The sequence below is a fragment of the Meriones unguiculatus genome, chromosome 1 (genome assembly GCF_030254825.1).
Source record: "Meriones unguiculatus strain TT.TT164.6M chromosome 1, Bangor_MerUng_6.1, whole genome shotgun sequence".
Classification (NCBI taxonomy): Eukaryota; Metazoa; Chordata; class Mammalia; order Rodentia; family Muridae; genus Meriones; species Meriones unguiculatus.
In genome coordinates, this window is record NC_083349.1 from 88952529 (window position 1) to 88966948 (window position 14420).

The 14420-nt window shown below is 37.0% G+C and overlaps 1 protein-coding gene across 46 annotated transcripts in view; it reads left to right on the plus strand.

The window, feature by feature from the left end:
- The window catches only part of Nrxn1 (neurexin 1), a 1167492-nt gene that overhangs the window by 795742 nt on the left and 357330 nt on the right, over positions 1–14420 (plus strand). For all 46 annotated transcript variants that reach the window (XM_060393136.1, XM_060393140.1, XM_060393190.1 and 43 more), the window contains one exon: positions 4533–4714. In XM_060393136.1, the coding sequence (XP_060249119.1) occupies positions 4533–4714 (182 nt within the window). The remainder of the gene's footprint in view (positions 1–4532; positions 4715–14420) is intronic.

Genomic DNA, 14420 nt, shown 5'->3' on the forward strand with positions numbered 1-14420 from the left:
TATATACATACAAATGCTCTGGGTTCAACCCAAGCCATGTATTCATAATACTTGGGTATGGCTTTCATCTCATTCTATCATCTGAGGAAATAAAAAATATTTATGATTTTTCTTAATTTTAGGAACTTAGGGTTCTATTAGAACATACTACTATACAGACTTATTTTTCTGTTCAACCTAAATATCACAGTGAGCTACTCTGCTAAGATTATCATTATTATCATTTTCACAGTTATTTAGAGAAAGAATGATCTATAATTAGCTGTTGTTTTTCTAATTGTTAATATTATTGTATTCTGAACAAGTTAATGATTTTTTTCAGTTATTCTTAGACTCTTGTAACTTAAGGTGGTATTTTTTGTTACCTTTTCTTTCTACATTCTTTAAAGAATATGTCCCATATGTTTAAAATGATCAGTGAATTTTGTCGTTATTAAAACAGTAAAATCGCAACCATTTGATTTTTATCAGTGAAGACTCAGGAGCCAGATATTGGGCAGACTCAGAGAGGCAGAGAGAGCACCCAACTGATATTTGTATTCAGCCAGTGTACTAGAAGAAAAAAGCCAAAAGTTTTTGTATTTTTTTTTTTCTTCTCCACTCTGTGTTAATTGTCCCTCCACTCTGTTTAATCCCTGTCAGCTGCTCACTTGCTCTGCCTGTTGACCTTGGATTAATTTATTCAGTCCTGTGTAGAGAAAGCTCCTGGATTAAAGGTGTGTACTAGGGCTGATCCAGTCCAGAACTAGAAACATGCTTTTACAGTTCACCATCTCAGGGTTCACATGGGATCAAACATCCTGTAACAAAATTTTAATTAAGAATAGCATATTATCATGCTTATAAGAAGAATAAAATCTGTTGTTTATAATTGTTTTTTCATCTGACAAACTGGAAGCTTTCTCTGGATTAACCATTATATTGCTGTTACATTTCATGGAAACATAATGACCTGAATGTTCCATGTGGGTTACTGAATGACATTTGAAGTGCCATAGGTCTTCAAAAGAGAATCTATTTTTCATGTACTTATGAGTTAGAACCTAATCTTTTCAAACTTTTTTTTTTTCAATGCAGTTTATTCAGGAACCTTGAACAATCCTCGGACCCTGGGGAAAGCCAGCCCACAGCTTAAATAGCCTCTGGGTAGCCAACCCAGGCGTGCCACGTGGGCAATGCAGATAGGTCCACATACATGGAAGCAAGCCAGATCCTCAGACTTAGCCAAATGTGGAATTGTTCATGACAGAGAGCACTCACCATCGGGAAGGTGGAAGGCGAAAACCAGCTTAAAGCATAGCATTCCGCAGCTCTCTACAGTTCCCCCTTTTTGTTTTAGACGCATCAGGCAAGAGTAGAGGTCTGATCTCTGATATTAGAAATAAATTGGGACTTTGTACTGATGTTCATTTAGGTGTCATCCACCCAAAGAGCATCAGACCCTTCCGATACCTTTTTCTCAGAGGCAGGACCTGGGGCATCAACCTGCATGCAACCAGACATGCTCTTCTCTGGTCCAAAGCGGCTGACCCTGAGTGCAGTGCTTAGCCTCGCATCCTGAGCATAACATTTTAGCTTTTTATGGTATCCAACCATGCTTGGGGAGAATGTCCTGCTTCAATGGCTGTAAAGGCCTGAATGATCATGGCTGCATCACACTGTTGTGAGACTCTAATCTTGCTTATATACCACAGGCAAACCAAGGAGACCAACACCAGAAGACCTGCTAACGCTCCCATGCCCGCCCATTCCTTCAGATGATTCATGGCTGCAGCAATCCATGATGATAATCCTGTGGCTAGTCCTGCGTCCACTCTGGTAGAATTTACTGTGACAATGGCCACTCTCAGCTGCTCCATCGTAGTATCGAATTCTCCAGTCCAATTATCTAAAATATAGCTCGACAATTGTTTAGACAGATTTGCAGCACAGGAAAAATTCTCATGTTATATGCTAGTGACTCAAAGTCCAGCATATTTTCATTGACAGCCAAGTTGAGCGATTTGCCATAGGGTATCAATTTGCTCCTGCACGAGGTCAATCCTCTGATTGAACACCATCAAGCTTCCTTTTAGTTGAGCATTAATTCCTTTATGTACAACTAAGGCATGAGCTACATTGGCTAAATGATTGTTCAGGGTCTGAGCAGTCTGCCCAGTATGACTCATGGCTAATGCCCCGGTGGTAGCTCCAACAGCCGCTAATGAGATGGTAGTAACTGTTATTGTATGTGTAGCAAGGATATGGAACACCCAATATTTGAACAGTCCTGTGCACACTGATTGGATTTATTTATTTGTTTTTATAGAGCTTCAATACATTGGGGGAATGTATGAGCCTTTCTGAAATAAATAGTCTGTGATGGTAGTATTTGGGAGGGGACAATTGATAAGAAAGAGTAGGTAAAAAGAGGGTGTCCTTCATGTACATAACAGTGTTTAATACGAGCTGAAAACATTTATTATAACATCACACACATTGCAAACAAAAATTGGAATCCATGTATAACATTTGCAAGCACTTATGTCAGCATAAAGTATGTTGACATTCTAGAATATAGACTGATAGTGCCAGGTTTGTTAATGAATTTAGAGTGACTAATAGAGATTGCTGGAAGACATTAAGTGGGGAGATTGCTAAAAACCACTTTACATTGAGTCATCCATACGTTTTAGTGTGGTGATGGCTGCCAAGGTAATTTTGTCCTCACTCATTGATGTATTAATGCTTGGTACCTAGAAACATGCATAAGTGATCAAGGCAGCACATTCCTCCATACTATTCCATTTGATATAAAACTTCGAACTGCCGTTGTGATATGTTCCTGTCTCTCTAAAATCACCCATATAAAAATAAAAAATTTGTTATAAGAATAAAAATTTTAAAATAAAGCTAGGGTCTAGTTCAATTTTTGTAGATGTATTTATTTAACGATCAAGTGAATATTTGTCTTGTGCTATAAATATGGCCATGCTAGGTGATTTATGATGGTAAGCCAATATTCTGTGTCTCAAAAAACTCCTATGTGATGTAATTTAATATCACTTCTATTGTACACTATTAGTGAAAGCAAATAGAAACAAGAGGGTACATTTATGAAAAGAATGGTGCTAACACAAGGAGTGAAATATAAATGAATATAAACTGTGATGTAAAAAAGTCCTTTATTAAAAAGTAATTGGTTTCAAAATAAATTTGTTAAATCCTAATTTTCTTAAAGTGCTTATATTAAAATAAGCCAGCACTGTTGTGACATTATTATTTATACTTCTTTGAGGTTTGGGAATACACATTAAGGCATGAACACACACACACACACACACACACACACACATGCACACACACTTCTCCTGAGCACTTACCCTCTACTAGAATGTGAGCTACCCAGGTTCTTCTGTGCAATCCTGTTATATACCTATGGAAGTTCTATAAGACATTCTTGCTGATCTCATCTATCTTTTCAAACAGGAAGTCCTAAATACAGAACAAGTCCTTAGCTCAGGGTCCCGTGGGTAGTAAATGATTGAGCTGGAATTTGAAACTAGGTCCACCCAAGGCCAGAGTTTATATTCGTCATTTCTAAGTTCTTCTAGTGCATGAAACACGTCATCTTTATAATTTGAAAAAGCACATACTTAATGAAGCATATTTTGAAATTTCAGCACAATATTCTACTGTATTTGATTATGAAGACAATCTTTCTAGCTGGGTGGAAGAAGGTATTTAAGAACATAAAAGATTTGTTTTAAAGTTTGATATAAAACATAATTTTAGAAAAGCAGCCAGCATGTATGTATTGGTGAGCAGAAGAGTGAACTTTAGTCTAATTCTTCTCTAACTATACACGTTTCTAAGTGCTCATTACTGGCTTGATGGGGGTCAGGAGACTGTCTAGGATGCAGTGTTGTTCCACAGATGCTAGATGCTACATGTTCAGTCAGACCTGACTTCCATGGTTAAGATGTGCTATGTGTATTTTTTGACATGACTTCTGTGGGCTATGGGTCTTAATTCATTAGTTATCTTGTGTCATGTGTGAGGAGACCCTTTCCCCCTAAGCTTTTGAGGTGTAGTCTATTTACTGCAGCTTGTTCTCCTGTGCTGTGTGACCCTGTCACATCCACGTGCGTTCCCTGCTTCAAAAACAAGTTGATCTATATTTCTCCTGCCTCCTAAAGCCTCCAGTCAATGTTTCCTCCTGAACTATTTCTTAAGAACTGGCAGGTGAAAAGAAATGAAAGACCATTACATTCCATGCTTGTCCAATTCAATAGAGAAAGCAGAAATCTACTGTTTGTTCTGCAACGCATGCTGAAGGATTTAATGAATATATTAAAAAGAAAAACTGAATGGCTTCTCTAGTTCTGTTAAAACAACTCTGTTGTCTCTCTTGATCAGGTTTCATTGACAGCTATTGTTTGCGTTGCCATAGCTGTGTGTGTGGCATCAACGTTTTGTTACGAATCAACATGATATCGGGAAGCATGGCCATGGTGTATGGATACTAATGGGATTTGTATTTTGTCTTACAGCTGGGACAACATATATCTTTAGCAAAGGTGGTGGACAGATCACGTATAAGTGGCCTCCTAATGACCGACCCAGTACACGAGCAGACAGGCTGGCCATAGGGTTTAGTACTGTTCAGAAGGAGGCAGTGTTGGTGCGAGTGGACAGTTCCTCAGGCCTGGGCGACTACCTTGAGCTTCACATAGTAAGTACTTTTTAATAAGATTAAAAATTTATTTTCACCATTAACTGTATTCATATGTGTGTGTAAATTCTTAGAGTTTCCTCTCAAATACAATATGAAAATGGGATAGAGCTAAAAAAAACCCAGTGCTACTGTTGTTCGCATGTACTCCCCAATAGGAAGACAGCTATTTTTATTTTTGAACCTGAAATCATGTCAATTTTGTGCTTGCAAAAACATTTTGGAGTAAATTTTGTGCTCTAGGCAAATTTTCCAAGTTAATAAAGTAAGTTGGTGCTCAGTAGCACTGTACCATCTGGTTGGTTGCAGGGGGCTGTGGTATTGGTGGCATCCAAAAATCTGGACTCAGTATTCTTACCTCTTTTCTTGCCAGAGTAGAAATTGTCTAAAGTTATGTGGTGTGGGAGGCATGAAGGAAGGAAACTTTAAGGATGTGAAAATTTAAGTTGGGGATGTGAAAATGGCAAACATGATTGTTTCTGGGTCATTTTGTACTAGCTTTGATAACTGTCGGGAAAGTTCTGAGAAACATTCTTTTTCTGTCTCAGCCCTGCTGAACGTCACATACAAATACAGCTGGCACATAGTAAAAGGTGAATAATAGCTTACGAAAGAGAGGCTTTTTCCTTAGTTTCCATACACACTTTATAGTTCAGACCGTTCTTTCTAAGCCTACTCTTAAGGAATTACCAAGTACAGTTGTAATTGTTCATTTTCTCAGATCTCTGTGTTACGCATGAGGAGAATAGAAACATGTTAATTGTTAAGGGATACAGGTATTTTTCCATATCGCAAAAAAAAAAAAACAAAAACAAAAACAAACAAACAAAAAAAAACAGGAAGAGATTACATTCTCAGAACGCTGGTCAGGGCATGTACATCAGTGGTACAGGGCTTGTGTCGCGTGTGCAAGTTCAGGGCTCCAAAACCAGCAGCATTAGCAGCAACCCAGCAAACCAAAACTCTAAAGGAAGAACACTTCACCTAGGCCCTTTCCTCTTCCTCAAGTGTCAGACAGAGTCCATTCTCTACAGCCTGTTTTATACTTGAATATTGTTGATCTTCTCAGTCTGTTGATTATGGAAATGTGGTCTACTTTGTTTGTGTTAACCTCTCCGTGTTCTGCCTTTACTGAATACTGAATCCCCAAAAGACCTTTGATGAGGTCAACATTTTCTTTCTTGATAAAAACTAGCCCAAGGCATCAGTCCTAAACTAATTAGGAAAACTGCCAGTCATGGTACCACATTATCACAGATTGACAAGGTCTTAACTCTAAAAGATTATATTAGTTTTTTCTTAATCTGATTTTTATGTTAGATTTCCAGAATTTCCAAGAAGTCAGGTTAAGTTTCACATTGACCACAAGAGCTGAATTCATTGCTACACTGAGGGAGAAAAATAAACAAAAAATAACACCTCAGCACAACCATTATTGAACCATTGTAAATTTCCACTCAAAATGCGCTTGTCATAAAATGGCAACCCTTGGAAAGTAATTTCAGATGCCTTTCAGCAAATACCTAACAATCAAAATTGAAAGCATTTGGATTTTTATAGCATCATAAATAAATGATCAGTTGAGATAAACTTCAAAGGGCAGTAAGGAATCTCACTGTTTAGAGTAATCTCAACTTTCAGAATATATTTGCTCAGCTCTGATTTAAGGGCTTTGCTATTTCAAATATATATATAAATTAAAAAGAAAGAAAACAAGACCTTTGTCCTTCTAAAAGAAATTACTTATTGATCCGTAGCCAATTACACTTTTAGCCTGAGAAAGGTTCTGCAATGATCGCCCTGAACTGGTAAGGGGCTGTTATTGAATTACTCAAACTACTGCTGTTTGTTTTACGGACAAAGGGATTGGTCTACAGCGTTGGCCATTTCTTTCCAGTTCTGACCAACTGTAAGCTTAAGCTTCTTTAAAAGAAAATAGTTGATACTTTCCATATCTGCCCCAGTACATGTCCTGCACGGCTCCTCTCTTGGCTTTTTTGCTTCCCTTCCTCTCTGCTCTCCCCCTTTAGGCCTTTCTTGGCTACTCATTTTGGATTCAGTGTTTATCTCTACACTTTTATTTTATTTTATGTTTGAGATTAAAAATTTCGCTTGCCCTCAGAGCTTGTCTTTAATTGGAGAATGGATACTAGTTTCTTGGGATTCCCAATACTGTTAAGGTCAGCCCTATGCACTACTATTTAAAGCCAGGACTCTGACTTTTTTCTCTTTTCTTTCTTTCTTCTTTCTTTCTTTCTTTCTTTCTTTCTTTCTTTCTTTCTTTCTTTCTTTCTTCCTTCCTTCCTTTCCTTCTTTCTTTCTTTCTTTCTTTCTTTCTTTCTTTCTTTCTTTCTTTCTTTCTTTCTTTCCTTCCTTCCTTCCTTCCTTCCTTCCTTCCTTTTTTCTTTCTCTGTCTTTCTTTCTTTCACATCCCAATCTCAGTCTTCTCTCTTCTCTACTCCCAGTTTCATTCTCCCACTATCTTCCCCCTTCTCCTTCCCCTTGCCTCAGAAATGAGGAGACCCCTTCCCAACCCACCACAGCACATCAAGTCTCAGCAGGATTGAACTGATCTCTTCCACTGAGGCCTGACAAGCTGCCCAGCCAGGGGAAAGTGATCCAAAAGTAGGTAACAGAGTCTATGTCATAGACAGGCCCCACTGAACTTGCCAAGGAACCCGCATGAAAAGCAAGCTTCTTATCAGCTACACGAGTATTGGGAGCCTAGATCCACTCTATACATGTTCTTTGGTTGGGGCCTCAGTCTCTGTGAGCTCCCATGGGCCTAGATTAGTTGCTTCTGTTGTTCTTCTTGTGAAATTCTTGTCACCTCTAGGTCCCACTATCCTTCCCCAGCTCTCCCACAGACTCCCTGAGATCTGCCTAATGTTTGGATGTAGGTTTCAGCATCTGTTTTGATCTGCTGCTGGGTGAAGTCAATCACAGTGGGAGGTGAGAGGGATGGGAGAGAGAAGAGAAACCAATGGGGAGGGGAACATCTCTGGGACAAGCTCGAGACCTAAGACAGGGTGGGATCCCGGATTCTAGGTGAGACTCTTAACACTGGGGAGGTGGTGTTGGGGGAGCATGAAGACTGAAATGACCACCATCCCACCCACAAAACCTTTGACGCCAAATTTACCCTGCCTACAAGATGTGCATGGATAAAGATGGAGCAGAGGTTGAGGGAATGGCCAAACAATAACTGGCCCAACTTGAGACCCACCCATGAGAGAGAGCCAGCCCTTGTTACTATTAGTGATACTATGCTATGATTGCAGAGAGGAGCTTAACACGACTGTCTTTTGACAGGCTTCTGTCTTAGTTCAGTGCAACAAAGTAAAACCCATCTCTTTCCTTTTTGGTTATTTGGTTAGTTGGTTACATTCGGCCATTGGAGCTCAATAGACATTTATTTGGACATGAGTCACATGCAGTTAAAATTATCTCCAAGCTGGTGTTTTGTTTGGTTTTCATGTTTTGGTGATTTTAATACAGAACTGTACCTCTAATTCCTTTTTATAACTAGATTGATGAAAGAATAGACAAGAAAAATGTAAAAAGGAAAATGAAAATCAGGAAAGTAGAAAGGGAAGGAAAGGAGAAAATGAGAATGGGGAAAGAGACATGCAAGAGGAGATGTTTGATGGAAGCTTCTCTTTCTTCTCAGTGTGTGAAGCATGGGTAGTGGTGTGGCTTTTGAGACAAATTGTCCTTGAATTGATCCTCCTTCCTCTGCCTCCTGACAACTGGGATTACAGCCAGCATGCCTGGCAACTATGCTTGATATTAATTATTATGTTTGAGAATATTCAAGAATTGTTTCATCTGATTATTAGTACAATTGTCAAGTTCATCCTGATTTTTCAAAAATAAATTCTGAATTTTAAAAATGAAGGAAAGTGTAGAATTTTGGAATATTACCATAGTTTGTTTTATTTAAGAAAATAATACACAGAATTTAAAAAATACACAGAATTTAAGTTGACATGTATAACGGGTGATACATCTTATTTATATAAAAATTAGAAATTTTAGTTACCCATTATACTGCCAAGAAGCTTTATTTAAGTGTTTCAAGTCAGCAGTATATAAACTAGGTATGGATCTCATTTAAAAATCTTGCTCTGTCTTTAATTCATAGAGAGAGGCAATAAACAGGAAGGTTGATTGCATCATTAAAAGATGGTCTATTCTTGCTAAAAATGTATAATGTTGTTTCAATGAGCTAGCTGTAAAAGTCTGATTGGCATATAATTTCAGTGAAGATTTGAATATTTGGTGTGGCTCATCTTCCCATTTTTCAGAGCGATCAAGTTTGATTTCACTGGAAAATGTAATCACATTTAAATTTTGATTAACTGTGAACTTGAAAAATACAACTTGGGAAAAGTTCATTTTGAATCAGGTGTCCTAATTTTGATAGTTTGATTTTTGTTATATTAATATAAATGCCATCAATGTAGAGTTCAAAGCTACATGGTTTATTGATTTTAAGGGTTTATGAGGGGATGGGAACACTGACGATTTGAAGTGCAGAACTATTAAGGTTTTCTGAAAGAATAAATAAATTAATTAAATATTGAAAATGCCCAGTCATAGTTTAAGAGTAAATCTTTAACTTTTCTTTTAAAAAATAAGTTTATATACACAATTTAGCTTCTATGTATCACTTAAGACACTATCTAGCTTCCTGTTGACAATATGAAAAGCATTATAATTTATAATAATTACTTTATAGAAAGCAGTATTTTAATTGATGCTAATTTATAAATATTTGATGCAGAATCCTTGGTTGTTTTAAGAATGCACATGGTGAATATTTTTATGGATGATTCGTTTACCTCTCCTTCAAAATTATCCCATTTATTATGTAGCCTTGTTTTATTATGAATTGTTCTCTAGATAGTTCACATCTCCTCTGACTTTCAGATAAACTTTCTGATGTCATGAAACTTTATTTACAATGATGATGATGATTAATAAAAATATGGAAGCATGGCTTGTGATAACTTTTTAAACAAGTCCTGTAGTGTTCATTGAGCATCTAATTTGTCCCAGGTCTATGTTATGGTTTATGTATATGAATAAGTTGACATTACTTAGATATTACATATGCAAGCAGTGGATAAATTATAGGCTTTTTTGAAAACAAAAAGAAAAAATAAAGTGATTTGTGACATGTTTTACCATAAACATTTAAATTAGTGATGTTGAAGGCTTTTTAGTCCATTAAAATATTTACTTAGGAGCAATGAGCAAAATCATTGAACTAAGTTTGATTTTGTCAGTTGCAGCATATAATTTTTACCAAATGTAGCATGTAATTTTAGCAATATTGTCACTTTCAGAGACTCTCTTGTAGGTATCACTTTACAGGTGTTAATTGAAGATTACTTTTAACACCTCCTTGTTTATGGAAGGAAGGCAGTACAAATTAGGGCTCATCCGTTGTGTGGGTACTAAAGATGCCTTATTCTAACCAGAGAAGGTGGAGGAGAGGGTGAGTGAGCAGTGTTCTTTGAAGTATTGTCATCTTGGGTGCATGAAAGAGCATTCTAAATTCCATTAGTGAATTGTTGTACACTTTTGCCTTAAGTGTTTCTTCTTTGTGCTTTGCGGGGCGGAAGCTGCATTTTGAAGTCAAGCTCTTAATTGATTTTGATTTACAAATATACCTTTGATTAGCATTTTAGTATGCTCTCAAAACATTGTATTTATAGTAAATACTAAATGTCTCAAAATAACTTGCCGATATTGATTCATGGCTAAACCTTTTCATCTTTGTCTGTATTCATGTTACCTGACTACATGGTCTTACTGTTCTAACATTCAATCCAAAAACCATCTTGCTAAAGCCAATAATTATATATGGATGTGTACTGATATAAACAAGAGAAAACATAATTATTTTTCCACCATTTTTTCTTGAATTGAAATATTGCTCTATTTGAAATGTTCTTTTTAGCCAACGTATGCATTTATTTAAAAGAGTTTCATGTTGCCACACAATAGTTAAATTCAACCCTTTAAGTCAAGTATAGTAGGTCTTGAACATGGTTTTGTTTTCCAGGTTCTTGTAGGAATTAATTAGAATACATGTAGCAAATTTGACTAGAATTTTAAAAGACTGAAATAATGGCTTTTCACCATGTGTTCAAAATTTTTGTCACCCAAGCTGCTGAGTTATGAAGGACTCAGTCATCTCTGGAGAAGATGTGTGAACTGGTGCCCACATTTTTATTGGATATGAGATTAGCTAGTGCCAAGCTGTGCTGGGAAACGATCAAGTGAATGGATGTGAAGCCCTCCCTTTCTTTCCTCCTTGGGAACGTCGATCTAAATTTCAACAAACAAACACACATGAAAAAGCCTCCAAAGAATTGTATTTATTTATTTATTTCTTTATTTTAGTAATGGCCAAGAGTTACCATTATAAGCACAATCATACATGTCCATATCAAATTGTGAGGATATTGACAACAGAATAAGGCCAAGAAAAGCTTTTCTTCTCTTCTCCTCCTCTTCCTTCTTTTTTTGTTTGTTTTTGTAATTTTGTTTTGTGTTTATTTTCTGTTGCTTGGTGTGTGTGTGCGCATGCGAATGTGTGTGTGGCAAACATGGAAATCAGAAGGTGACTTGCAATTCTCAGATGTCACGTCTATCCTTCTGCTCTGTGGGTTTAGGGAACAGAAATCAGGTCACTGGGTTTGGATGTTAGCTGCCATCTTAGTTATTTTTCGATAATCATGAAGATGATCCATGACAAGGCTACTTACAAAAAAAAATATTTTAATGGGGGCTTGGCTACAGTGTTAGTGAGTGAGTCCATGACCACTAGTAGCATGTAGCACAGAAACAGACAAGTAGTTATGACCCTGGAACAGTAGCTAAGAGCTTTCAACTTGAGGCAACCATCATGAGGCAGTAATAGAGCAAGGAAGAGAGAGAGAAGAAGGGAGAGATGGAGGGAGAGAGAGGGGGAGAGAGAGAAGAGAGCAATCACTGAGTGGGAAAGGTGTTAGCTTTTGAAACTTCAACAGAACACAACTTCTCCAACACAGCCACACCTCCCAACCTTCCCAGAAGTTCCACAACTTCGAGATCAAGTGTTACATATATGAACCTATGGGGAACCATTTTTATTAAAATCACCACACGTGCTTTGCCGTGTTGTAGACCTATAACACCATTTACTCATAAGTCTTAGCTTTGTTGACTTTCTTTTCTTTCATTTCATTTTTGGTTAGGAGTTGGCACAAGCTTTTATCATTTTGATTCTACAACTTGCATTTTTCTTTTACAGAAGTTAATGCAGTTTCTTGTGTTTCTAAACAGCTAGTGGTTGCTCCAGTTCCTTTAAATGAGCTTCTAGCACTCTCTCTCATCTGAAATTCTGTTGGGAAGTTTAAAGAATGAGATCCAAAACAGTGACTTACCAATACTTCCTCAGTCCCTGTTTATCACTTAGGTGTTTGTACTGTGTCTCCACTTCTCAGTTGTTTTCCTATCTCCATTTGGAATACTTTCTCATTCATTTTATATTGGTTAGTTGGCTAAATTAATTCTTTGATATCATTAATATCTAAAATTACCTCTTTGATCGTGTCAGTCTAATAATAAAAAGAAACATCCACACACTGATGACTGCTCCCACCTACTTACAGGGAAGGCAGATTCTCTCTTTTAAATGAATTGCACTCTGCTTTCTGATCTTAGTTTCCTTTTTTTTGGGGGGGGGTCAATCTTCCACATTTACCTTCTCATTAATCTAGTTTAATGAAATATGCTAACACACTTTTTAAAAATGTGTTTTTCTTGTCATTTGTTTCTAATGGTCTCCAAACTATTTCTTCCCATTGCAGCTTAGTCAGCATGGTCTCTGTTTCTATGTTCAGTGTTTCCATGGCTTCCCCAGCAATATCCTCATTTCCTGATCTGGTCAGTGGAAGTTATAAGGATGGTTGGAAAAGTGGGGTGACATGCCTAAGCTATTACTTATTAGAGAGTATCTAGTCCACAGACTGTCCTTTCCTATGGCTGCATCTCTCTTCCTAATGTATGGCTTTGTAGTGAGTCTCAAGCTGTACAGAATGGCCTCAAATGCTCTGTGATTTGGCAGTGTCCAGGTGCTTAACTGTTTTTCCTGCCAAGCCTCCAACAACAGATTACCTTGTTACATTCTTTGTAGTTACTGAAGACCCCTTCCTTTCTTCTGTATCAAATATTTTCCAGAACTCTACCTTCAAGACACATTTCTTTAAGCTAATTGAACACTGTGTAATGGGTCACCTAAAATGTTGTAGATGATTGATTAGTAAGTTTGTCTAACAATTTTCTCCATCTAACAAGTGAAAACAATTTTGTTACTGTGGAGTTAGCATGGGTTTCCATGAGAAGTAATAGTTAATACTGTGTTCTGAAGGTATTGGCATGTTTATTCTTGTAACATTGTTGTCTATTTTCCAGAAAGAAATGAGGAGCCACTGTTAAAACATATGCAAATGGCTTGTTAAGGATGCAAGCTTTACAAAAGTCTAAACACAATATAGATTGATGGAAAAGAAATGAAGTCACTGCTTGGGGCTCAAAAACTATTTTGAGGAATGTGTAGTGAATAAGAGGTAATTTACAAACTGATCAGGAAAATGGCTTTTTGTTGTACAAAAAGCACTGAAAGTCATAAACAAAATGCACAGTAGACATTAAAAAAATGCAAACAACATAGCAAACAGGTCTGCCAAAGACTAGGAAACTAGAGAATGGTGATGCTATGCATTAAAATTCTAATGATGCTGACAGGACCATGCCAAATGCGAATAGTTTACTTTGCTCTGTAGAACAGACTGTCCTCCAGCCCAGAGATCCTCCTGCCCCTTCCTTCCTCCCGAGTGCTTGCATTAAATTCTGGCACCATCACTGCCCAGCCTGAATGGTTTATTTTAATAAACAAAGGAAATAACTGAGGGATACTAGGGAATGCTCCTGTTTATAACAGGCAAAAATAATCAAAATTATAAACTTACAACAGGGAACTAGATGTAATTTTCATGAGTCTGAGAAAATTGTTTTGATGGAAACATACATTTTACAGTCATAATATAAACTTGTAATTTCCATGAGAGACAATCTGTCAGAACTGAAGATTCTTTATCAATAGCACCAACAAAGATTTTGCGTCCTGAAAACCTCCTGAAGAAGCTGTTCAGCCTTTCTGCCAGTGTAGCCCAGGCCTTGTGTGAAAAACAGAAATACAAATGTCATAGACGAACAATATTCTTTGGTGAAGAAAATAAAAATTTCACTGATAAATAATGATTGGGCTTTGAAAAAAGATCTAAGTATTTTTGAAAATTCTCTCTGAGTTTTAGTTATCACATAGCAACTACTTACTCCCAAACACAGGTCTGTAGTCCTGACTTTTCCTCTGCCTTCACCAATCACCATATAGACATTTCCACCTGCTTGCTAATGTTTACATGGATCTCTCAGATGCATCTCAAACTTAGCCCATCTTCCAACTGAATGTCTAGTGTTACAGCATTTATCAAAACTTTGCTGTATTCGCAGTATGCTTGGACTTACCACCTATCATGATGGTACCAACTCCACAAATATCTCTTAGCTAGTACAGTTCAACTGAAATATAAGCCAATTGAAATGTAAATCATGTATGGGCCTTTACATTATTTAGTAGTTATATTAC